Genomic DNA, 27462 nt, shown 5'->3' with positions numbered 1-27462 from the left:
AATCAAAACAAGTCATCTGCAGGTGCTCACACAACATCCAAGGATCCTAAAGAAATTTTGAAACTACTTCAATATAAGAAATGAATATTATTAACCTGTAACATGTTTTCCCACCATGCTAGATGGTTCCAGAGGAAATGGCCAAGGTCCTGTATAGCACTTGAAATAACCCAACAAATCATAGTCATTGAAAGTTTTAGAATGGCATTCAAACAAGTATTTACCAAATGTGCAGACACTGTTTGACATATGAAGAGAAAAAATTTAAATGTTCCATTGTCAGAAAAAACATTACTTTTTAGAGTTGATATGATTTGGTATAATTTAGTACCATCAGGTTCACAATAAAGATTCCAAATAGCTTTTCTTATTACAACAAAAATAGAATTACTTGGTCATATTTCTTGCTAAGAAATCCTTCCTGCAGATCTCACCCATTCCTGGAAAATGGTTGATTCTCTGAAAAATAAAACATAAGGTAGTATTAGTATTTTCATGGTTTATAATTATATATCTGTTCACTTAAATATCCTTCATAAGCTTTTAGTATTTATATGAGTCAAAAATCTTGTAAATACACACACAGGGTGGAAAGAACAAAAAGCTGTCTTGTTTTTTCAATCTCATGCAGAAAGTTTATACAAATTTCCAAGTTCTGGTTCTCTCTCTTGATTAAATAACAGGATAAGGAACACTAGATTTATAGTCTAAAGAGCTCAGTTCAAATCTTGATTAGGCCAATTATTTTCCCTCAAACTCGGTCTCTTCATAGTTTATAAAATGGGACATTGAACTGGATGATCTCAACGGCTCCTTTCAGTTCTAAATACTACAATACATTAACCTGAATGATTTCATGGCCCACCTCTTATTGCTATATTACTACAGGTGGTCATTAGAGAATCATGAGAATAAAGAAAGTCAATTTTATTACCAGACACAACAATGTCTTTACAGTTAACCATGAATTGTCTATAACAAGTATGAAGAGTTATTCAAAATATCAACACCCTGACCAACTCATGTTTGCATTTTTGGTGTGTTTTAGGGCTTAATCTTCTGTATATTTATAATGTCCTGTAAGCAAAATAATGTCCTATAAGCAAAATATGAATGGATAACTCAAGAAGATCTGAGAACAGTCTCAGTTTCCAAATCATCGAGTCCTTCCTCAACAACTCTATAAGGTTTATTCCACCTGAGGCTTGCCAGCTTCTAGAGCTATTCTTGAGGAAGCTTGGAAGAACAAGATTATCTCTTTTTGAAGTTAACAAAGAAGTGACCTACAAAAGGTGTCACTGCTAGTCTATGGTCAATTCAAAACCAGAGCCTCTGGCCCCAAGCTTGCCATATCTGAAGCATACACAAAGCTTGAACCTGATATTTCTTAAGTCACAAAAAGTTTAGGTCTGAAACCATAAGGGTTTCATGGAAAGATAACAGAGAAAAGAGCAAGATCCCAAAGGAGGAAATCCTTCAACTAAACAGAATCCATTGGTAAAGATGATTTCAGCAAAGCAAGGTGCTCATAAGAAGACTAGCAAGGTAGAATCACCTAAGGCAAAAGAGGGGAATCTTTTTTCTGGCTAAGGGACATTTGGATATTTATAACATCATTTGCAGGCTATATGTGGTCAAACTCTTAATTAACCCCCCATGCCTTGGCAATACCAGACAAATATGATGGAGGTTCCCTGCCCCTGACCTAAGGAAACAAGTGTGTGACTTGGAATCAGAAAGATATGGGATCCATTCCTATATCTTGCACTTACAAGCTATGAGGTTCGGTTCATGGGCAAATCACTTTTCTAAGCCTCAATGTCCTTTACTATCAAATGGGCAAAATGCCATCTGCAGTAGCTTATAATGAGGTCCTGGAAATAATAAGATAAAGTATGTAAAAGAAATTATAAACCTTGAAGTGCTATATAAATGTCCCTAGTTATAGTTCTACTAAGTCTTCTTTTAAGTCCCCCTCAAATGAAATATTACAGTTGAGGTAACTTTATGTTCTTTAAGGAAATCAAAGCACTTATAAATTTTTAAGTTGGAAGGTATAATAGAGATCATATATTCCTACCTCCATGGTTTTTTGTTTTGGTCGTTTTTAATTTTTTTTAGATTTTTCAAGGCAATGGAGTTAAGTGGCTTGCCCAAGGCCACACAGCTAGGTAATTATTAAGTGCCTGAGGCTGGATTTGAACTCAGGTACTCCTGACTCCAAGACTGGTGCTCTATCCACTGCTCCACCTATTTTTAAATAAGAAAACTGAGGTCCCTAGAAGGTAAGTAATTTATTCAGGGTCACATGAATAAACAGCATAGGTATAAAAACATATACACATATATACATAGACATGTGATTATGATAAAGAAGATTTTTCCTTTGTTCTTGAAAAAAGACTGTGACATCAGGAAAGAGGAGCTATGACAAGCAAGAGAATTAGATTTGAGTGAGGGCAGTGCTGACACATATACATACATATCTACACATATCCACGCAAACATTGGTATTTGTGTGTATAGAAACAGCTGCATATGATTCCTCTAGCTTACAAGCAAATTAAGATGCAATTTATTCATCATTCACACAACAGTGACTTGGTGTCCATCTGTCCAGAACACTGTGCAAAGTCCAACATTGGATTTAAAGTTTAGACAAGAGTATCTTTGCCCTGAGGGAGCCCCGCATTGAAAACCACCACAATCCCTGCTTCTCACCTGATAGTTTTGAAGTTCTGCAATCTTTTCTTGCTGAACAGCAGCATCACACCATATAAGATTACTTGTTTCATCTTCATCTCGAGCTTTCACAAATCCCATCTCATCTATCACCACACGAACTGCAAATAAGTTAAATTGACATCAAAAAATTTCAAAAATAAAGATATCATGAAAATACTCAATATGCATTCACTGAATGCTTGGTCTTTCCATTATAATATTAAATTTACAAAACATCCAAGAAAATCCCTAAATTTTGGGGTAGCTATGTGGCGTAGCAAAGTCAGGAGGACCTGAGTTCAAATTTGACCTCAGACACAGTAACTGTCTAGCTATGTGACCTTGGGCAAGTCACTTAACCCCACTGCCTTAAATTTAAAAAAAAAATTAAAAACCCTAAATTTTTAGTGTCAGAGGAGTGGATAGATGTGGATACAGTTTAATTAATATGGGTTGTGGGAAATGAAATCTCTTTCCAGATGGCCCCCAAAACCTATCCATTGAGACTTAACTCTTGTACCAAACTGTTAAAGGGATACCATCAATGAGCAAGACAAGGCCCAGATATACCACTTCTGTTATGGGATTGTACTTTCATGGCCTATCCCTGACCTTGGGCTAGCTCCAAAAAGGCCAAGGTAAAAATAAACCTTGTATTCCATCGTCTACTGCCCTCCCCAGTCAGGATTATTTTTAGTCTTCAGTACCAGAGCAGCTGTGCTGGGTTAGGACATGTCAGTGATGAACAAGGGTCCCAATGGGGAGCCCCTGACCTGACACAGGTCTCTGTTAACCACCATTCTGGCCTGAGTTCCCATGCATGAGGGGAAGCTTGTTCATCTGTGTATTAGTGACAGATCCCACCATCACACTTACATTTCCCTGGATGTGCAAGTTGAGAATAATGGTGAAGCCCAAAGCTGAAGATTTTTTTTGTTTCACTTGAACTCTAACTTACAAATTAACATAGAATTTTTTTAAATTTAATTTTGTTGGTGAACTACACCTAATCAGTAATTAGAAAGGAACTGATTTTCCTGATGAAATCTCAAGAGGTTTTAGAAGAAACAGGTAAATTTCCGACTAATAAGAGACGGCAAACAAATTCCACCAACTTCTCCCTCATTTTGGTGCCTCAAAACAAAATTGTGAGCATAGTCATGGAAAAAAGAGGATATGTTCCCCTACTCTTTTTTAAAGGCCTCCTACTTAACATCAAGATTTCATAACTAAGGTTTCTTAGAAAAAAAATATCAGTGATAGAACTTCCTAATTACTGTGCAATTTGAATCGAACTGCTACTTAATTGAAGTTTGAAAATACATTGAAGTCTGAATTCAGATGACCACCATACAATGCAAAAACATCTTTCTGACCTCCCCCTTCCAAATAAAAGGATCACAATAGAATCAATGACTCCTCGTATTTCAGACCTGGAAGGGATTTCAAAGATTATCAAGTTCAACCCTGTTATTTTACAGTTGAGAAAGCAGATGGTGAGGGTTTAAGTGACTTACCTAAGAGTCAAGGCTAAGAGTATATAGAAGAGTTATAAAAATAATCACAAACTTTTACCAAATAACCCCACAGTTAATATATACCCTAAGGGTGTCATTAAAAAGAGCTATCTGTGTGAAAACACTTAGAGCTGCATTAGCTGTAACAGCAAAAACAAACAAACAAACAACTGGAAACAATCTTGGCATCCTGAAGTAGGGGACTGACCTGGATGAAAAATCCCTACTCTCTCCAAGTAGACCACTAAGAATGCCAGGTCTGCTTCCTCCTATCTGTGTGGTATCTGGGCTAGACTTAGGTGGCAACTCTCACTTAATGGTCCACAATGCTCACCCACCAGTCAATCCAAAAGTTCTTTGCATTTATACCTCCTCAGACTAATCAGGGAAGGCAAAGAATTAAATAGAAGCAAGAGTGGGTTGTTGGCCTAAGACTAAGGAAAGGAAAAAGAAATAAACAAGTGATTTCTCCTTAACTATGAATAGCTGCCTCTTTCCTTCTTTTCACAATCTCTAAGATCTTCCCAATGAACCATGATAATTGGTGGATCACTCAGCAAAAACACGTAAGGACTGATATTCCAGCGTTCCTCCCTTTGGGAATCCAGGGATCTAGAGCCTGATTCTGGGTTCAGTTTAATTGGTTCCCCCGGTTAACAGTTAACCTTAGGCTTAAAACTTGAAAGGAAAGGAAATCATATGTGCAAACACCATTTTTTCATCCCTTTGAAAGTATTCTCCAATCACACACCTTGATGCATCTTTTCCAGGATAACAGTGAGGTGAGGGTTTACAAAGCATTTCTGACATAGCACCACAGTCAACATTCTAAAGTCTTTCTTAAAGCTCTTTTACTCTATGAAACAATTTTCAGATTGCAACTGGGACAGTTGAAAACTATTAGGGGACCTCAATTCCAATTAAGTTTGCCACTGGCTGCTGATTAAGTATGGATGAGTCACTGTTTTCTAGTAAATAGGAAGAGAATCTTAAAGATTAATGAAGTACATAGAGAGTAAGGGCAGACAAGGACCCTGATGCTAAAATAATGTACTGCACCCTCCCCTCTCTCCTGACCCCTCTTATCCCTGTTTTGGAATGAAATTTGGGAAAGAGAAGTCCTTTGACTAAGTGGTCCCTTCTCCACCCAAGTCCTCAGATATACTTGCTCTTTATGGTGTGAAGGTGACCCTGGATGGAAAGAATGGGCCCAGCCTCTTAGGCTGGTGTTCGAAGACCAGTCTGGCTAAGTTTGGAGAACTTCATCACTGAGCTGGCTGCAAGGTGATAAATTTTTTTGGCCACAGCAGCTCCAAAAGACCACCTTGTAAGGCATGAAGAGGTTGCCATCCCTGTCCATGGGGAAAGAACCCACAGCAGTGAAATTAGACCCTTGAAGTATTGATGTCCTCTGATTCTTGGAAAAAAATGAAAGGCATACATGCCAGCCGCTCCTCCACAGCCCTCACTGATGATCCAATGAAAAGTATTTCACCTTAAAGCTACTAAATCTAAGAGGTAGCACGGTGTTATGTTGATCCAGGCCTATCTGACCTGGGGTACCTGTACCTCCCAGGGGTGAAGGGAAGCTTCTCAAGTGGGACAGAGAAGATTAGGAATAAGTTTATTTGGCTAATGAAATAAATTTCTCAATTTTATTTCTTATATACATGGTAAATTCTAGGGTTTTTTTTCCCTGTCTTTCATGTTAAAAGAGGGTTATGGGGGCAGCTATGTGGTACAGTGGATAGAGTACCAGCCCTGGAGTCAGGAGGACCTGAATTCAAAGCTGACCTCAGACATTTAATAATTACTTAGCTGTGTGGCCTTGGGCAAGCCTCTTAGCTCCATTGCCTTGCAAAAAAAAAAATAAATAAAACCTAAAATAAAAAAAAAGAGGTTTAAGGGAAAAGTTTCCTGAAAGCCCAGGGCTAAGACGGACAAAAAGCTATCTGCATTTTACCTCTACTCCTGTTCAGCCCTGCAACCAGTCAGGTCTCTGATTCTATATCTGTCAAATGAGGAAAGATAATTTAAATAATTTTTAGGTTCTTTTCCAACCTTAGATCCGGGGAGTTTTTAACTCTCAATTTTTCAAATATTTATTCAAAAATGCTGGGATCTGACTTAAGAAGAATCTGTTCATCCCAATGGTTCCAAAAAATCTTAGGAAAAAAAAGAACAATTCCACCAATAGAAGACAGTCACTTCATGTGGCTATCACCTGGCTAACAAGGTATTTTCAATGCACTTTTTCCTGTGATTTGAGATGAGCAGAGAAGCCCTATAAAAACCCTCATGAGGGAGTATTGCTATGACCTGGTGTTTCAACTGAAACAACTGATATTCCTCCAGGATGAGGAAACTCTCTCTACCCATGTGGATTAGCACCTCTTCTCTAATTATCTCACAAGAGTTGCCTTGAACATTGAGAAACTAAGTGACTTGGTGAGGGTCATACTATCACTATGTGGTACAGGGGGGGACTAAATCCCAGCTCAGAGGCCAGCTCTCTATTACACCTCAGCTGCCCTGCCTCCACAAAAAGCTTTGTTCAAAAAAAAAGTGAAATTAGCCATTAGTTTTTCCAATAGTTGGGGCTGGGGTAGGGTCCAAAATACAGTCTCAGAATTCCATCTAGTTGGGGAACTCCCAGAGAAAACCTTCCTTCCCCTTATGCAGAGTAACTCATCAGGAATTTTCAAAGCCTAAGCCCCTGGCCTGGGGCCCTGAGAAGTTAAAGGATCTTTTCATAGTCCCATGATCTGGTGATTTCTGGGGCCAGACTGAAACCCAGGTCTTCTTAACTCTAACTTGAGCCCCTCTATCCACTACACAATACAATGAGAGCTCCTGCTTGTTTAATAACAAAATTAATTTCAAAGTAATTCTAGTCCTAAGTGAGATAAGAAATGCACAGACATGCTAGCTTTCCTTTGCTTCATAATTAGAAGCATATCTACAAAACTTTGAAGCTATTACTTTGTACAGAAGGGAGAGCAGCTAGGAAAAACAAAAATATCAGGTGCCATTTATTCCATACCCTATAATAATAAAAGCTTTTAGCTTTACATGAATTGTCTAATTGTTTAAAGATGCATTAAATACCTCATAAAATAGAAAAATTTAAAAGGGAAAACAAAAATGCATTCAAAAAATGAGAGCTATTCCTTTTTTTCTTCTGATCTCCTTTCACCTTTACAATTCATGTTGGCTAACTTAGTTCAGCTCAACAGCATCCAGGAAAGTCCTTTTCATCTCAAATATGTACCTACCAATTTCAAATTTTGTTCCTGAAACATTAGCTGTGATGGATCCATTCTTCTTCTTCTTCTTCTTTCTAACCTTCCTTTTAACTGTGCTTTCAAAAGACAAGTCTGAATCCAAAGCTAGGTGAGAGGGCCCTTGAATATCTAGGAGAGAAACAGAACAAGTCATACACACAGGGGGTTCCACGGGCATTCCTCAATTTCTTCTCTGACTCCATGTTTTGAGGATGGTTCACCTCAAGTGTACTTTATGGGGGGCTTCCATCAGGGTACTTACCTCCTTCCTGAGGCAAGGATGGCATTATACCTCTGATGATTGAGAAGCAGAATATGAATGTTGTCCCAAGCTCTTAAGAAAAAAGTATGGTCTGCATCAGCCCAATTTAGAATGATCTAAAATCACCAAAACTTCTTATCATACCATCTCAGTGGAAAAATCCTCCACTTCCAAAAAGCTTAAGTAATGGAATAGGGAGGCACCTGTAAGAAAAAAAGGAGATGATTTTGAAATTCAGCATCTATAAAATATATTTTGACCAATACAAGTGCTATATAAATCTCTTCAACAATACCAAGCATTTTCTTTAGTCGGAATCTGACACTTGGAAGAATTAATATGAAGCTCCTGAAGCCAGGCTCCCAGGTAGGTCCTATATTAACTATCCAGAGTCTTCATCCTTCACCCACTCCCAGATGAAATGCTGGTTCCAAACAGAAGGATGCACCACTGTCCTCTGACTACATCCCTCTTCTTCTTTCACAAAAGCCACCCACTTTCCTGGAATAGAATTACTAATCCTCCCTGCCAAAACCTTCTACCTTTCATTCTTTCAAGATCCTGGCAAAAGCTTCTGTACACAAGGGGTAGTCAATAAATGCTAGAGGCTAATTGTTGACTGACCATGAAACACCTCCCAAATCTTACCTCATCTAGTACATCTGCCCAGACAGAATGAACAGTAAATGGCTGCTGGCCACCACTAACTCCATTTCCTCCATCACTCTAATCTCACCTCTCTGTTTAGTATTTTTACTTATTTAAGAGGAAGAGAAAGGCAGTCTAAACCTGAACTTATAAGACAGACAAGGACAATAACACTTACAAAATGTTCAGGCCTTGCTAAGATCTTTATCACCTGAGGCAGTACTCATAAGTATTCCCTCAAAAACCTTTGGACAAGTCCCCTCCCCTGTATGGACTTCAGTTTCCACACCTGTCCCTTAAAACTCTATAATCTATAATTCAATGATCCATTTCAGTATTTGAAGCAACTCCCAATGTAGAAGCTCGTTTGACCAATGCAGATACACAATCTTGGGCACCAAGAGGTTCAATGATCAGTTCCTGGTCATACTGTTCTTAAAAAAACCAAATTTTCCCAGTTCCAAGTAAGGTCTATACTTTATCCATTAGGCCAAGCTGTCTCTCAGGTACTGAATTTGTCCTTCTATTTTCATGAGTTTTTATGTTATATATGTGGGAGAGGAAGCTTCTTCCTCTACCAAAGCACATCAGTATCTTTTCTGGATCTTAAGAGTTGATAGTAAATTCTAGAGGTCTGAGAGAGTAAGTGGTCTGCTTAGCTACATAGGTAGAATATGTCAACAGTAAGATCTGAACTCTGATCTTCCTGATTCTGAGGCTGACATTCTGTATGTCATATACCACACTGACTAATATGGCATAGCTAAAAAGATTTCAAATATTCTCCCTCTCCTCAGGTTTTTCCACAATAGTTTTTATCTGAATTCAGTCTTTGGTCTTATCATATACTACCTTGTATTATATTTTATATCATTATGTATTATAGCTTGCCCCTCAACTAGAATGGAAGTTCATAAAAGCTGAGACTGCGCTGTTTTTCATTCTTTTATTGCTTATGACTAGTACCAGGTCCCACCCACAAACAAGGACTTACTAAACATTTCACCTAATTGCAACCCAAAAGATCCAAGGATAGCAACAGGGAGGGTAAGGCATGTTTACAACAACCACATGCTTTAGATATTATAAGACAGTCTATCACTAGAAAGAATTATCCACTGGACAGTCACTGGGAGAAGAAGCAATGATAGATGGACATGATATGTGGGCTCAAGATATTCAAAAACCAGGAGAAGTGTTTTGAGTGTTCTTCTGAAGGAAATACAGAAAAACATGGACAAAAATATAGTATCCTAAGATAAGAGGTTGTAAAGGGGCTGCTGTCTGCTAAGAAGGAGACTCATCCCCACACAGCAAGAAAGTCAGGAATCCAAAGTATCACTGACAAGTTGCGTCCCATCCAAGGGAAGGTGATGGGTATAGTAAAGGGCCTTGAAACTATGTCATAGGAGGATCAGTGGAAGGAACTGGAGACATTCAGGGAGATATGATATCAGTCTTCAAATATTTGAAGAGCTGTCATGTGAAAGACAAATTAGATTTATTATCCTTGGCTCCAGAGAGGCGAACTAAAACCAACAGGTGGAAATCACACGAAGGTGGCTTTTGGCTCAGTCTAAGAAAGATATTCCTAACAGTTGATCCCTTTCAAAAATGGAATCAAGTCTCATAAGGTAGCAAGCTCTTTGTCACTGGAAAAGTTTTAGTAGAAGTTGGATGACCACTTGCTGGGGATACTATTAACAGTTCCATCCCTGTTACACAGAGAACTTGTAACAAAATGACCTTCAACTTGTCTTCCATGCCAAGATTCTTGCTTTTTAACAAGTATTTACCTTTATTTATATTCACTACTGTATTTCTCTCACTCTATTAAACACATTATAAGATATTTACTAAAGGCTTCTGAACTAGTAAGAATTCCTTAAATGTTGAACCAAATTGTTGAATCTAATTAAAGATTCTTACTGCATTCTGAAAATGAAAAATCATAGCTAGTACAATGCAGTATACTTAATGGTGACTGGATCAATATTTGTTGTTCAAAGGATAAGATGTACAGCTGGAAGAGGACTTAGAGATCATCTACCTCAAACCTCTCATTTTTTCAGATGAGGAAAATGGGGTCCAGAGAACATGTGCAACTTGTCCAAGGTCATACAACCAACAAATTGCAAAGCTGGAATGGTAATGCTAATGAAAATGCAGCTCACTAAAATGTAACCTAACATCTCTAGCACTTTATCCCTGATGAGATTCATTATTGAAGGCACTTAAAAGCTCCATTTGTTTTTGAGTGGGATTGTCTGAGGACAGGGTTTTGTTTTGTTTTGTATAGTTCTCCAGAAAACTTTGAGAATAGATTAATAAAATATACTGATAAAATGAAATAAGTTCTTATGAAAATCCATAATTCTGAAATCGATTAAAGCATATATGGAACACTAACCTCAAACTATGCTACCTGCTCTGGGGAATAACAAATAAAAACATTTCCTACCCTTAAGGAGCTTTCCATCATGTTGCAATGCATATTGTAAAAATACATGAGCTCAGATCCACCCTCCAACCAATGCAAACACATAAATTTAATCTGAGATAACCCAGCTCATAAAGTGCCCCCCCACTAGTCAGCATCTATCCCAATTCTAAAGCTTTATGATTTCTCAGGCATGCTAATAAATCAGTGGCACAGATAATCAAACAGGCAAATAATTCAAAAAAATCAATTAGACTCTGCTTGGAAAAGGACTTCATTAAAAAACGTGGGTTATGTCTGATGTCCAGGACATTCATAATACTTTGAATCAAACCATATAATCATACCAAAAAGGTCGCTATGCTGGGGTCACTCCACCCTGAAAATAGACCAATTTTTTTTTTTAAACATTAGTCTAAAGAACAAATTTCCTTTAGCCAGCTTGCTAGCTCCCCCAGGGGAGATAACTGTTTTAATGTGCAAGTATTTCTAGTCTACCAGCTCTGGCTAGGCAACAGTAAACAAAGGTCCTGTTTATTGCAACAGAGTATTTAATTCAGGAAAAGTAGGTGACAGTGTCAATAAGTATTTGAAAGCAGGTACCTGCTTCTGCAACCCACAGCCAAGAGTGTTTATAATAACTGCAATCCATAAGGCATTTGAGGTTGCTGTTACAAAAGATGGCAAAAACAGTAAGAAAAACACTATTTCTTTACTTTGGATCCCATTAAAACGGGGAGGAAAGAATTCTGCATCTATCCTGTCATTTCAAAGCTTTCCCATTTCTCTATCAAAGTAAGAATATTCACATTCTAATGATTGCATTTCTACCTATAATTGCACAAATTGTACATTTCCACCTCTAACTACACAAATTTTCAAAAACTTCCTACACTACTAATTATATTTTCTCTGATTTCTTTTCACCATTCTAGACGAGCAAAACATTTGAGATGACAAAACCAGCCAGTCCCTTCTGCGAGCCGGCAGCAGACCAGGACCATGCTCCAGAATCCCAGGGCCACCTACTGCAACAAGGTGACTCTCTCCAATGTTCAGTTCCTAAAACAAAGAGACAACATTTCTCCCTTCATCCGAAAATAGGCCAAGCAGGTAAAACTAGAAGAGAGGGATGGCCTCTAAAGAACTCACACACCTTGTCCAACTGGACAAATTCTGCCCCCTGGAGTTTAGGTTTTAAAGAAATTTTATTTCTCATTTCAGTATTTTGACTCAAAATTGAGAGAGAGACAGAGAGAGAGAGAGAGAGAGAGAGTGTGTGTGTGTGTGTGTGTGTGTGGAAAATAGGGATAGGTATGAGTGTGTATTCTTGCATTTTTCCCCCAAAAGAAAATGTTTTTAAAACTAAAGCTTATAATTTTTCAAAAATCTATAAATCCCACTTGGTGTTAAAGAATGCTAGTGATTACCAAGCACCAACAATAGCTGCAAGAAACAGTAAAGTTGTCACATCCTCTTCTGCCAATTCCCTGCCTCAATCTTTCTGCAAACTTCAATTTCACAGACTACAAATCAGAACTTTAATCTGGAGAAGAAACTGGAATCATTTAAGGATTTTTATTTTGAAATGTAAGGGTATTTTGTACCCTCACTGTATACCTCCCCTCTGCTTAATTTCTTCAACTCCTTGCGGGCTGGTGGCTAAGCCTGATGAGGTAGCTTTTAGGAAGGACAGTTTCTCTGCAGAACACTGCAGTGAACCCTGCTGCCTTTGGGGGCAGCTTACCAGGCAATATAGGAATCAGGTTGGGGCAGAGAGCAGGGGGGGGCGGGGAGAAGGAAAAAATGGAGAAAGGGCTGAAGTCAAGGGAAACATAAAGAAAGTCCACCTGGGTAAGGAAAATACACAGCCTCTACAAAGAACTTGGGTAGAGTGGAGGGCCATAGACAGAGCATCCAATTAGTGAGAATGACTCAAGTCACCAAGAAAACATGTCAATAATCAACCAGGGTAAGGAATGCTAGAAATATGTATGTATGTTTATATATAGTATAGATATTTACATATGTCAATATATCTGTATATGTATTTATTATAAAATGCACACATATACACATTATATATATATATATATATATATATATATATATATATATATATATATATATATATTTCCCTCTGCATAACAGAATTTCTTCTTTTTGTGGAGGTCACTCCCCTGATCATGTCTTCCTTTATCCTATCAAGGTCTAGTTCAATGAAGCAAAGTCTTCCTTAATTCTTCACCCTACTCTCCATTTTTGTTTTTTCCTCACTCCCTACACTTTGCTCTTATCTATTTAAGCTCAATAGGAAGTCAGTTTTATTCAGGTCTCATAGGATAGGAAGCCTAGGCAATAAATATCCCATTCTCTGCATTCTCCCAGACCTATTTCTTTATCTTAATGCTGGTTCCTCTTATTCTGAAGGTGAGATCCTTGGGGGATTCCTTAAAAGTGATATAACTGTCAATATTCAGGCTAGGTCACTAATGGAATCATGTGTATACTGGCAACCCAAGGTCCCTGGGGGAAATGTCCAACATTAGAGAGCGGGGAGGGTAAATGCTGCCAGACTGTAACTCAACTACGGATTTTGCCTTGGTAGCAGAGAAGGGCCCCTGTAGGGCATCTATCCCACCTGTTCACACTACGAGGCAGCTGGAAGCCATATGCCTTGGCCCTTCATCCTTCTAATGTCCAACCAATACATTACAATAGAATATCAGGATGGAAAGGGAACTTTAAAGGGCATCTAGTCCTCCCCTTACCTAAAACATAAAATCTCTAAAACAAGGGCAACAAAGTGCTTCAAATATGTTCAGTGGCAGGGAACTCATTTCATTTAGGCCTAACAAGTGATTTGTGAGCAGGATGGTGACAGGTTGAAAGTGATGTTTTACCAAGACCAATTTGGCCAGATTTAAGTGAAGACAAATTGGACAAAAAGAGACCAGTGAAGACTGCTCCTCATTCCCAGATAGTCAAATGAAATGGTGACAGTAGTGGGAATGAAAAGGAAGGATGGATAAAGAAGATATCATGAAGGTAGATTCTACTTTAATAAAGGAAGTCTGCTAAAGCTTACTAAAAATCTAGCAAATGCCTAATGTGTTCAAAATACTGTGGGAGGTTCTAGTGGAGATGGATTAAATAAAACAAGTTTCCTACCCTCAGGGAGCTCACAGTCTAATAAAAAGAATACCAAAATATACTCAGATGACTACAACATAAAATGACTGTGTGACTGATTAGACACGGGGGCCAGGGAGAAGTCTATTCAGATGAAGAGCATTACTTTAGTTACCTCCCAAAGGCTTTCTCTAAAAGCAAAATTGCCCTTTTTTTCTCCATTCTCTGCCAGGCAACCCACAATGGATTTCAAAATACACAGCTGCTTAGATCTTGAACAGCTGACATCACCCAGAACAATTGAGATAACAATAACACACTGGCACCACTTATTGTTTGCTCAAATAAAATGGGTTGTTAGAAGAGGTTGCTTATAAATACAATGACTTCTGTCATTTCTCTGGCCTCTGCCATTCCCAAAGTCTTGATACATAGGCTACTGTTTCAGTTCCAAAGGAAGCACCTGAACATCCACTTCTAAATTCCTTCTAGTGGCCAGTAACAGAATTACTTAATGGTAAACAAAAGATCATTAATTCTGACAAAGAAAATAGAGGGTTAATAAGTCTGAAGACTAAGTCTCACAAAATACTCAGTTATTTTTCAAAGTACTATGAATTGACTAGCTTTTGTTAAAGGTTTATATTCATAATGCAGAATCCAAGAAGCAATTGCATCATAGACCATGTAGAGCCTTGTTTTTCATTATCACCTAGCAAAACAGCATGTACATGTTGGAACTAATAAATATTAGGTGATGGAGGATAGTGAAAGATGATCTGCTTGGGGCAGATGGTCTAATTGTAAAGGACAACTGAGAAAAGGCAAAGCTACGCAAATGTGTTTGGGGTGGGTTTTTTTTAATCCTATCTTCCTCTGTCAAAAAGGATTATCAGATAATAGATTCAGAGCTTGAAAAAACTTTAAAGGTCACCTAATTCAACCCCCTCATTTTACAAAGTATGTAACTGAGGCAAAGAAAGAAAAATGACTGCCAATTATCATACAGATAGTTAATATTAGGGTCAGGTTTTGAACTTTGTCTCGTCCAATTTCTAAAGAAGTCTTTTTTCCATTATATCAAGAGTAATTTTCACATTAGGAAGAACAGAACCAATATAATTAAGAGGGAACTGAAATCAAAGATAAGTGAAGATATATTAAAAAGATAAAGCATCTAAATGAGTTCCAGTTCCCTACTATTAGGTGAAGTACATGCAGAAGTCAACAAGAATTGTGTGATCCCTGAGCCACTGTCAACAATCTTCAAGAACCTATGGATATCAAGAAAACTAACAAATGTGGAGATTGGCAAATGGAATTTGCTTTAAGGAAAAATACTAAAACCCAGGGAGCTCTATTCCACCAAGAAATCCAAAAGGGGAGGGGCAAAGAGATAAAAGAATTGAGAGATGACTAGACTATCATTTAACCTAACCCCTCCCCCCCTTTTTTAAAGATAAGGCAACCAAGTCTCAGATTAGGAAAGGGGCAGAGCTGTGTTGCAAACCAAGGTCTTCTTACCACATATCAAATGCTCTTTACACCACATTATACTGTCTTTAGGAATCAACTCAACAAAGAATGCAATAACTGAATCACCATAGCATATTTTTCTGACAGTTTTGATGAATGTAAAACAGTTGACAAAAATCTTGCCCTATACATACCATGTGCACAATGTAGAAACCTGTTAGCTGTAGGAAAATATGATTAGGGGAATTCAGTACAGGTTGAACATTATCCAACATGCATTGATTAACCAATCAATGTTAGCCTGCTGCAGGGGCTCTATTCATGGTCTCAATTTTTAATCAATGTCTTGGATGAAAACAAAATGCTTATAATTCTATGGCTGACATGAAGCTGAGAGATAATACACTAGATAAGAGAATCAGGATGTAAAAGGGTTGTGACAGGCTGGAACCATGGGTCAAATCTATTGATTACATGTATGCCTCTTTTTTTAAAATTTCAAATTCCACACTTGAGTTAAAGAAAAAGAATTTCCTAAGTACAAGATGGGGAAAAACATAAGGAGTTAGAACTTCATTAGGGGATAGGAGGCTGTGTTGGTGATTTCCTTTGATGTCAAGCTCAACAAGTCAAATTTGTTCAAAATGAACAAATAAACAAACAAATAAAAAAACACAATTAAATTGCTAGGCTATAATGAATAGACACAGTTTCCCAAAAGTTAATATTTCTTCTACAGTCTGCATTGGTCAGATCATATGAAAAGTACTTATCTGCTCCTGAAAATCTGACTTGAGAAGTCACTGATAAGCTGAAGCATATCCAGAATGAGAATACTTGAAATTGCTTCATATAAAAATCAATTGAAAAAGTAGAGAATCCTGTATGAGAAGGATGTAAGGGGAACACCACCTGAGTGTGAGTATTTGACAAGCCAATATGTGCATTAGAAACACAGATGTATTTATTCTTTTAATTCCAAAGGGACAAGTTTGTAGAGTCTAGAGGAGTGATTTCAGCTCAACATAAGAAAGAACTGCTAAAGATCAGATTTAAACAAAAATGGGATGAACTCGTTCAAAAGTTGGTAAGCACTTGGGGTGGCTAGGTGGCAATGGATAGAGCACCAGCCCTGGAGTCAGGAGTACCTGAGTTCAAATCCAGCCTCAGACACTTAATAATTACCTAGCTGTGTGGCCTTGGACAAGCCACTTAACCCCATTTGTCTTGTAAAAAACGTAAAAAAAAAAGTTAGTGAGCACCTAAGCACTGATGGAGAAGCTGAATAATGTAATTGAACATGTAATAAAGGTCAACTATATGCAAGGTCATAGTCAACAGACACCAAGGAAGAAAAACCAAAGGAAAACCGAGTTCAGAAGATTCATGGGTTTCACCACATTTCCCAATAGATTCATCCTACACAAAATGGGTAAGACCTCTGCCTTAAGGGAAATTCAGAATTCTAAGGAAGGAGGGAAGTGGTAACAAAGAAATGAAATGATATATGGAACGAAGATTTCAGGAAGTAACAAGTGACCAATTTGGCTGGGACATAGTATATATGAAGGGAGATTAATGTGAAAATAAGACTGGAAAGGCAGGGCTATAGTCAAACTAAAAGATTTCAAATACCAAGGTTAATTATTTTGTGTTTTTATCCTGCGTTATCTAATCACTGAAATGAAAAGATGTATCACAGAAAGATTATTCAGTTCTTGTATCAAAAATGGATTGGAAAAAGGAAAATTTAGAAAAGAACAACCAATTAAAAATTATTTTAATATCCAGGTAACTAAGGAATAATAAAGACTTGAAGATAGGTGGTGGCCAAATGAATAAAGAGAAAGGGACAAATAAAGGAGATATTGAAGAAGCAGAAGTGACAAAACTTAACAATTGAATAGATATGAAGGAAGGAGGTACTGAAGAGAAACTTGTTGAATAAAGGGTTGGATAAGTCAAACTTTTAGTTATTTACAATTCACAAATTCTGATTGTTACCACCTTTACCTGCAAGAAATAAGATATGACACACATATTGGAAGACTATGGATTGTCATCTCTAAACAGATTCCCCAACAATTCAGTCAACAGAACTCCCCATCCTTAAATAGCTATATTGATGTCAGATACATAACATTTTGTGAAATACCAACAACACATAACTTAATGGTCTAGCTTCAAAATAGCTAGTTCACGTGGAGAAATGAGTTTACAGACAGGCGATGTGGTATAACAGATTTAAGCAATGAATCTGTATTCCATAGACCTGGTAGCAGAACCAGCAATTTCATTTTTCCTACCCTCAGTTTTCTTATCTTTGTCACGAAGCTCAAAAGTGATAATGTATTATATATAAAGCACTTAAAATCCTCAAAATCCTAAATAAATTGATGTTCATAATTCAAGAGTAAGTATATGAATGTTAATCAATTCAATAAACCTTCAGTAAGTATTCACTGTACAAGACACCATTCTAGGTACCTGAGGAACCAAGATAAGATGACCTACTTTTTTTTTTTGCAAGGCAATGGGCTTAAGTGGCTTGCCCAAGGCCACACAGCTAGGTAATTATTAAGTGTCTGAAGCTGGATTTGAACCCAGGTACTCCTGACTCCAAGGCTGGTGCTTTATCCATTGTGCCACCTAGCTGCCCAAGATGACCTACTGTTACTGGCCTGAATGGGCTTTTATTTTATTTGGCAGAGGGACGAGATATATCACATTTAATAAATAAGGATAATGTCATCTGGTTATGATGGGGGCCAAGAAGAGATCCAGATAGAGCACTCTAGAAAAATGCTACAGTATCAAAATACTAAAGCTCAGAGCTGAAAGGGACCTTAGAAACAAATCAAGTGCCATTCACCAACTTCTTGGGGTCTCATTTTTCCAATCTATAAAATGAAGAGTTTGGGGATGAACCCAAATCCTCACACCCCAAATCCAATGTTCTTTCTGTTCTTTCCATACTTTTCTGGGGATCAAACAAGAAATGAATTTTATTAGTATTGGAATAGGAAAAAAGAATGCAGCACAAATGAAACTCTCATTGACTTCCTAGCCATGCCTCTTCACTAGCACCCATTCTCCATGTATCCTATTTAATGACAAACAGCAGAGGTACAGGGAGCATTTTTTCTGAGATACATAATTCATTAGGTTGGTGACCAAACTTGCCCACCAGTGCTAATTCAAACCACTAGAGTATCATTCTTCCAATGCAAAACATTACTTCAGTTTTCTCTGAAAGAGTTCATTTAACAAGCCCAAATGCCAACTGATAGGATCATAAATAATTTGTGTGTGTCTGTGTGTACGTGTATGTGTGCATGTGTGTGTGTGTTTAAGGCAATTATTTTAAAATGTATGTGTATCCAATGTCTTGGCTCTAAAGCAATGTGTTTCATAAGAGAAGGAAATGCAGTTCTCTTGGCTCTCTTTGGCATTTCAGAACATATCCACTTCAATGGAGCCATGACTGAAGCTCAGCTATGCCTTTTCATCCTATGCAATTCTTGACTATGCAGTAGAGTCCCTTCTCTTAATCTTTTAATACTTCTTAGAAAAAAGGTGATACATTGGAGCTGATCTTTTACTCCTATACAAACATGATCAGCTCACCCCTTTTCCCAATGGCTTTGAAAATGTCTTTTAGACCATTTCTTTAACACAATATTCCTTGTTCATGATCACAGTTCTACAAGTGACCTCAGGGATCATCTTTTTTAACCCTCTTATCTTAAGATAAGGAAACCAAGACAAGCTAAGTGGCTTGCCAAATATCAACTAGGCAGCAGCAAAAGTAGGATTTGAACTCCAAATCCTGTTTTTTTTTCCCTCTCTCCTGGACCACCACAATTCATTTATCCCTATTTTTTTTTGGAAGGCAATGGGGTTAAGTGGCTTGCCCAAGGCCACACAACTAGGGAATTATTAAGTGTCTGAGGTCCCATTTGAACTCAGGTCCTCCTGACTCCAGTACCACCTAGCCACCCTATTTATCCCTATTCCTAATCACTCACTTTTTCATTGACCTTTGGATTACCTGGAATTTTGATTCTTCTGAGGTTTTAAAAGAAGAAAATGAAAATTGGGTTAACTAAGATTAGAGAAGTTAGTCACAAGAAAATTTGATGAGCCAGCCCACGTTAAAGGCCACGATATTAAAACATGGCTCAGGGATCTGTATTCACATTCGAATAGTTACAAGAAAAAGAAATGAAAAAATTCCCAGGCCCAGTTGTCACATTATACTTCACACTCACATCCACAGGCTGAAACCTATGGCCATCAAAGGAAGGTCAGGAAGAGGAATGAATGATCTGTCTGCTTTGCTTTTCCAGGTCATTATAGCTCATTAACTTAGGTGGAAGAAGATACTTCACAAGGTCACTTATATAAAGAATTACCGAAACCTTTTATTGTCTAATAGCTAGATCTATTGTCCAAAGAAAACCCATTCTTAGTGCCAAATCTGACCTAATTTTTTACAGACTGAGCTCATTCTATAAGAATGCTATTCATAGCATCATAAAATTTATTTTGCATTTTTAAATCTGTGTCATTTTTCATATATTCACAAAATGTTGAGACTGGTAAGACTAGTCCTAAATTGTAATAAAGTATACCACTGTCAGTAGACATGCCCCCCCTCAAGTTCAGGGGGCCACTAAACTGGGATGGAAAGGATGGAAAGGTCATTGCCTTTATACTTAACATGTACATCTTGTTTCCCAAAACTGAATATAAGCTCCCTGAAGGCAAGAATCCCCAGCATACATCACACAGCCTTAGGCTTAACGTGAATGGTTGATTCCCAGTTTTTCCATTCATTGCCCGAGTATCCTTGGCAAGCCAGCACACTCCTTTGTACAGTCTTAGCCTAGGAAAATTCTAAGGTTTCTTCTAGCTCCAAAATGCTTTGAGCCTAACAAATTTAAGCGAATTGCTCAAGGTCAAGCAAACTTATTGGTGGAATCTGACTGTCTCCTAACTCCAAATCCTCACCTTTTTAAAACTACTCCCTGTTGTCCCTCTTTGTACCATACCTCTAGCATGAAATAGGGTTTTGCAATTCAAAGAAATCCTCTTAGAGAAATGCATTTAGAACTGCTCATTTTTTCATGGAATCATAGTCCTGGTATAACTGTAGTCATTTAACCTCTCACTTGCAAATTGAAGAGGATGGATTCAATGACCTCCAAGGGAGTCTAAATCTACAATCCTCTGATAAGACATGAGATCATCTAATGTGGCTCCTCCTTTTATTATGGATATAAAAAGCAGTCATCTTTTGGAGACTTGAATTATATCTTCTCTTTCTTCACTTCGATTTAATCGTTGAATAAAAAAGGGCAGAGTATGGGATCTTAAGTGGTGAGAATACCCTAAAATGATACAAAACTTTAAAAGATATCATCTCCCTTTCTCCTCCACCTATATCTCCATGCATTCTATTCCCTGAATGCTGAAATATTCTCACAGATGGAAAGTATTCAGATTCATTTATACAAAGTACTTTTTACTGGATCTTCAACCATGTTTCCTATTTCAAAGTCAATATTTATTAAGTAACCACATTACACTCATCACTGTATTAGGTAATGTGGTTGAAATAAAAATTTTGATTCCAAATCTAGCTTTCTTTACTACTCATTTAGCAATTCATCATATAATGCTCAGTGATACTTATATTATTCTAGGATTCATTTTTCTTTTGTATTGTATTATTATTTGTGAGCTGGATGATTCTCAGCACTTTGTGCCCTCTTTTCTGCCACTCTAAAGAGGGAATGGGAAAAGAAAGGGTACAAGGTGACCTATGGAAAATCCTTCTTTAAACCAAGGATGAGGTGTACCCATGCTTTGATCTCTAGACAAGAGGGTACTCATTACACCAAGTCCTAGAATACTACAGAGTTTACAAAATGAGATTCATAGCTTAGTTTAAAAATCTATAAGGGAAAAACCAGGTGGATAAAAAATGACTATTATACAGCCTATGATAGTTGGATTGCTGGAGATGAATCCCACCAAACTAAGCTCTCAATACGTGAACTGAGCCCAGATTTAAAGAAAAGGAAACAAGCAGAGGAGACAGGACATAGAGCATTAAACTGAGATATTCCTTGAAACAAAAAGTCATCTTTGTAACACAAATATTCTCCAGATGATGGAATATGGTGAAAATCATGGACCACCACAATTTCCAAGGAATCAAAATTAAGAGTAACCCTAAAGGACATGGAAGATGCATGTAGGTTCAAGTAGAGCACACTGTACCAACAATGACAACTCAAGTATAATAGGCATTACCTAGGAGGTTAATGATCAGCAAAAGAGATAGGAGAGCCACAAAGCAAAAGCCAATTAAGTTGTGCAATGAACAATACAAATGCTACATGGTGCTATTGAAGTAATGTTAATGGACCAAGGAGTAGGCTCATACAGATTAACTGTTAAATTATAGAATTTATAGTCAGCACTGTTCAAGAATCCAGCAAAAGGAGAAGCTATGGAAACATCATATTCTGCATTATTGTGGAAGAAAGTTACACCAATGAGATCATGGATTCATTGAAGGAAGTTATTTAGTTAAAACCATTTTAAAGGTGCCATAACCTATTGAAAAGAGCAGTTCATGAAGAATGGCTAAGAATTATGGTTCTGTCATTTACTAGCTATGAAAAAATGGCCTATAATCTAATTTTTCTGGGTTACATTAGCCCCCATTTACCTTGTTGTCCTCATTTTTTACAGTTTTACCATGTATACCTCATTTCCTCAATTGTAATGTAAGTTACTTAAAATAAAGAAGTTATGTATTTATTTTCTTAACATCCACTATAGCAGTTAACCCAGAGAAGTGCATTTATCTGCCATTCAACAGACATTCTGCAGATTCTCCAAGTAGAAAGGATGTTTCAATTAAGGTAACCACTAGATCCCTCTGCATGATGTCCCTATGAAGGGGGCTTCTAACCTCTGCCTTTTTCATTTTCTTATAGCTTCAGTTATGAGGAAGTTCTGACTTGATTAACCAGAATCTTCCTCCCTGTGATTTTCACTCCATTCTTGTCTCAGAGTCTGATAGAATACTTCTAATAATGTCTCCAACTGCTTGAATCTTCAAATATTTTTAGGGCAGCATAATGTCCCCTCCTCTCTTAGTTCTTATCTTCTCCACAGAATCTGTTCAACTGATTGACATATGGCTAAGTTTCACATCTTCTCACCATACTTGATAGAACTTCATTTTATTAACTCTAGTATGAAAATATCTCTTAATATGTTGCACTGAATAGAACCCAGTTCTCCTGATAGTCTGGATAGCACAATATATGCTGGATAGCACAAGGTAGGGGACTATCCCCTACCTTGTCTTGGCCATGATTAATGTAGTAATTGAATAATTCTATGGAATAAATTGGGTCTCCTATTCAAAACATTCCCTATAGTTGTCCAATTGGTAGAGTTGAGTTCCAGGTACAGCCTGTACCCATGGAACTTTATTAAAGTGTCTGGTTATCTAATCTTTCCATTCAGAGTAAAAATACGCACATAGGTGATGATATTCTGTGGCAGTCCTCATCTCCCACTTATATACAATAGAAATTCATCAAAGGTTTATTAGCATGTGGATAATTTCCACTTCAGATTAAATCCTACGCACTGAAATATAACCACATACAATAAAATTCTAATAAAATAGCTAGCCTTTAAGAAAGGTGTTAGTCCTATTCCACAATACCAGAATTTAAAAGGGGGTTACACATTATTAAAATGACCTTCAAAACATCAAACCCAATGGCCTTTTCTCAGTATTCATAATCCTTTCTCTTTCTGCAATATGATACTATGGCTCATCTGGCTCACCCTTCCAGATACATTTTATACCTTCCACTTCTGTGACAATTTCCTATTTTGCCTCTAATTTATTTAAAGTCTATTCCCTCTCTTTACCTACTCCCTGTTCCCCAAGACTCACACCTTGGCTCCTCCTCTCCTTTTTACACCCTTTCACTTGAGTGATTTTATCCATTCTCTTTTACAACTATAAATATCACTTCTATATATGTAACTTCTTCCCCAAATTGTAGACTTAAATTCTCTCAAAAATTTGTTCAATTTTTTAGTCATTGGCACTACTCATGTCCATTACCTCTTGCTTTTCTTATTCTTCATAGCCATTTCCAGGCAAGGTCCATTTGGATCCATCAATACAATTGTTTTCACATGCCAACCAAATTACTGAGTTCAGGACTCAGATAGTTTGCTAACTATTCTTCCCTTCAAACCTACCCCATTCCAGTCTGTCTACATAGTCCTGTCAAGTTTAGTTTCCTTAAGAATAGCATTAATCCACTGCTAAAAAATACATCAGTTGTTTACAATTTCTTACAAAGTCCTTAAGCCTTATATCTCATATGCTTTGGGGGGCAAAAGGGGACAGAGGCCAGCAGCCAAGGAGGAAAGTTCGAAGATGAATGAGATATATCTGTATCCTCGAGCCTAAAACCTATTAGGCAAGACAGGACAATCTGGCTCCAACTATTCTTTCCAACCTTTATCCTATCCTAATTCTCCTTAGGTCCTCCAAACTCTAACTAAATCAGCCTATTTATCACTCCCCAGCTATGTTCCAGACTTGTTTACCTTAGTTCTGCACCTTTGCTCACAAAATCCCCAATCCCTTCCCTCTTCCATCATTACTACTTGTTGAAATTCTATAAAATCTAAAGCCTGGTTTCATCCTCTCTTTGATAAAAGCCTTCTTTGATCCTTTCCCAAGAACAGGAAATCACCTCTAGCTTTTGGTATTTCTGATTCTAGTGCTTAGCGTGGAGTCTGGCATGTAGCAAGTCATTTAAAAATGCTTTTTCATTCATTATTTTCTTATCCTCTAAAAGTCTAATATGTTTGTGCCTCTGTTCTTATGCAGTCTTCTATGTAGTACTGTTTTCTGTTATGGCATAAGACTCTATTATCTCTTTCTACTTGATTAAGAATGTCTTTGGGGGGAGAGGGAGGTAGAAAGGAGGTGGATGAGGAAGGTTTCCATTTCTGCTTTAATCATTGGAGGGGGCTCACTGATAAGAAACTCCCTCTATCAATCAACTGCATTAGCAGCTGCTCTGGCATTTTTATGGTCTGAAGTTGTCTCAGGTACTCTGAGGTTAAGTGATTTGCCCAGGGTCCAAGTGACAATATATAGTAAGGGAAAGTACTTCAACCCAAGTCTTCCAGACTCTGTAGCTGCCTTTCCATCCATTACACTCAATACCATGCCACCCATCACCCAGTGCTTGAAGCATGTCAGGCCCTTAATGAATGGTTGCTGATTACTAAATGAATAAATGAAAGTCTTTGTGCTATGTAAAACTGGAACCCTAAATCAGGAAAATGAGTTTCTTAAAGGCAACGGGGTTAAGTGACTTGCCCAAGGTCACACAGCTAGGTAATTATTAAGTGTCTGAAGCTAGATTTGAACTCAGGTACTCCTGACTCCAGGGCCAATGCTCTATTCACTGCACCACCTAGCTGCCCCAAAATGAGCTTCTTTTAAGAGATGTCTATCCAACTTTTATAAACTTGAAATATTTATAGTAGTAAGAGGGAAGAAAAAAGAGAGACACAAAACTGAAGTGGGAAAAAAAAACATAATAACAAAGAACTAAGAATGAACATCAACTGTTAACCAATTTCAGTACAACCTGAAAAGGCAATATACAAATCAATATATCCAAGACCTGATAGTGATTAATTTTCAAAGAAAATTAATGAATATTACATGTGAATGTAAATGGCAAAAAATGTAGCTCTTTATTCTTTTGAACAAAATCTTTGTTTAGTAAGGCTGGCATAGAGACAAATCATTCTGGGTTATGGTACCAGCAATGTTTTAAAATTCAGAAAGCATACTCATACTGTGATAATGATTTTCTGCTCACCCTGCAGCATTTTCAGGGGTGTCCAAGGAACCCTGACCCCTCTAAAATGGCTCTGCCCCAAGCTCCAATGAAGCAGGTATCTCCCTGTTTCATCCCCCTATGATGGTGACTCTTAAGACACTGCCTCAGTTCCATTCTGCAGCTCAGGCTCTGCCTTACAGCTATTATCTATCCAGATGGCTTTCACTTGACTGAATAAATCTCAATGTCCTGCTCATAGGAATGATGGGTTCACAAGGGAAAGAATAAATGACTGTTCGGGGCCTGAATTATCTGAATTGGCTGCCAGTTCACCAGGATTCATTGCATATTTTGTATCATCTTAGCCCTAAACAGAGGGTCTTATTTAGTAAGATGAGCCAGGAGAAAGAAAGTTGCATTACATTTCATGTGTTTTTTAAAAAAAATTTTGCATTTTTTACTTTTTATTTAACACAATGAATAACATAATTAAACTATAAATACTTCAGGAATTAGAAAAACTACTTAGCTTATTTCCAGTTTTGAAAAGCAAACTGTAAGTCTGTTTCGGTGCCTTAAGACATCTTAAGCTGTCTATAGAATTCCAAATAGCCAAATCCTTGGGAGAGATGTAATCAACTACAGAAATGTTCCCATTTTTAGTGAATGTTTGATATTTTATACTTGGCTATATGGTTTAACAGAAGAGACTGGGAAGTGAAGTCAGGAGAAACCTACATCAAGGCCTGCCTCCACTATGATCTCGGTGACTATGGTATGGACCTCATCATCTCTTTAAGCCCCCATTCCTTCATCTTACCTAATGGAAATAGTAATACCAACAACAGTATTTTTATCTAATAGAATTCTTATAAGGATCAAATGAGATAATGTATGCAGAGTACTTTGCAAACTACAACCCAGTAATCTCATCAACAGTCACATTTATTACAATGGACCAGACAGAGAAATCAGGTGTTATTAAGTTAAAGGATAGGGATACGGGCAAGACCTGTTCTATTTCATTGGCATTTGGAACTCCCACAGAAGTCAACTCCTTCTACCAATGTGGCTGGAGCTTTTTCTTGCTACTAATAATCTCAGAGTTCTCTAAAATACTGAGAGGTTAAATGACTTGCCCTGTTAGGTCACAAGTTAGTTTGTCGTGGCAAGCCTTAAAACTAGGTTTCCAAGGCAGTTCTCCAGTCACTCCACCATGCTGCCCTTCTCTTTATTGCATCATTTAACATAATATTAATAGTTTTCACAAAGTAAGCATCCACATTTAACATGGATGAGTGCTGTTATTCAGTGGCCTATTGACTAGAATATTCTATTAAATGGAACCCCTTTGCCTAGAAATCTAATGATAAACTACAGTGAATGACAACTCCAAGACACTACAAAAATCCTCAAATATATTCTGAATCATTCAAAATCAAATGATGTTCAATATCATATTGATATAAAAATTGAATACATCTAGGGCTTTGTTTTGTATAGTGCTTAAATACATCTCATTTGACTTTTAATATTTGTACATGGTTCTGTACTGTAATTCTCTGAAAACTGTTAATTCTATAACTGGTATGATAACTGTCATTACAGAGTATCTGATTAAGCCAATGTCCCATTCCCCAGCTTTCCCACTAATTCCATCTGCAGAGGAGAATGGGGCTCAGTCCAAAGTTCTACTCACTAAGCTCAAACTGCCTCTTCAACTTACTACAATAGTAAAAAATGGTTTTTGTACTAGTACTAAATATTACACTAATTAGAAAATTAATATAATTTGACATTTTATTTATGAAATTTAGTACTGTACAAAACACTAAACTCAACAAGACTTGGCTTAAAGAGTAAGCATTTTCACATTAAAAATAAACAGATGAGTGTTTTTAATCAACACTACCAAATGTTCTATATAGCCAAATATGCAAACAACCACAAACAGCAATAACTTAAAACCACAATTCATTCCTTTAACGACAACTTATAAGCATCTCTCTCAGGTCTGCCATGACAACAAAAATATTAATTATCAATTTGGCTATTTGCTCTT

General features: G+C 37.3%; 1 protein-coding gene across 7 annotated transcripts in view; it reads right to left on the bottom strand.

Moving 5' to 3' along the window:
- Nucleotides 1-27462, bottom strand: part of TTLL7 (tubulin tyrosine ligase like 7) — a 244448-nt gene that overhangs the window by 167575 nt on the left and 49411 nt on the right. For all 7 annotated transcript variants that reach the window (XM_074221808.1, XM_074221809.1, XM_074221807.1 and 4 more), the window contains exons 2-5: nt 7788-7990; nt 7517-7654; nt 2722-2843; nt 392-459 (exon numbers count right to left, since the gene is read on the bottom strand). In XM_074221808.1, coding sequence (XP_074077909.1) covers nt 392-459; nt 2722-2843; nt 7517-7654; nt 7788-7812 — 353 coding nt within the window. In that variant the 5' untranslated portion in view covers nt 7813-7990. The remainder of the gene's footprint in view (nt 1-391; nt 460-2721; nt 2844-7516; nt 7655-7787; nt 7991-27462) is intronic.

This window comes from Macrotis lagotis, chromosome 2 (genome assembly GCF_037893015.1).
Source record: "Macrotis lagotis isolate mMagLag1 chromosome 2, bilby.v1.9.chrom.fasta, whole genome shotgun sequence".
Classification (NCBI taxonomy): domain Eukaryota; kingdom Metazoa; phylum Chordata; class Mammalia; order Peramelemorphia; family Peramelidae; genus Macrotis; species Macrotis lagotis.
Note: the sequence above shows the minus strand (reverse complement) of the source record. Positions and strands in the feature narration are given on the sequence as shown.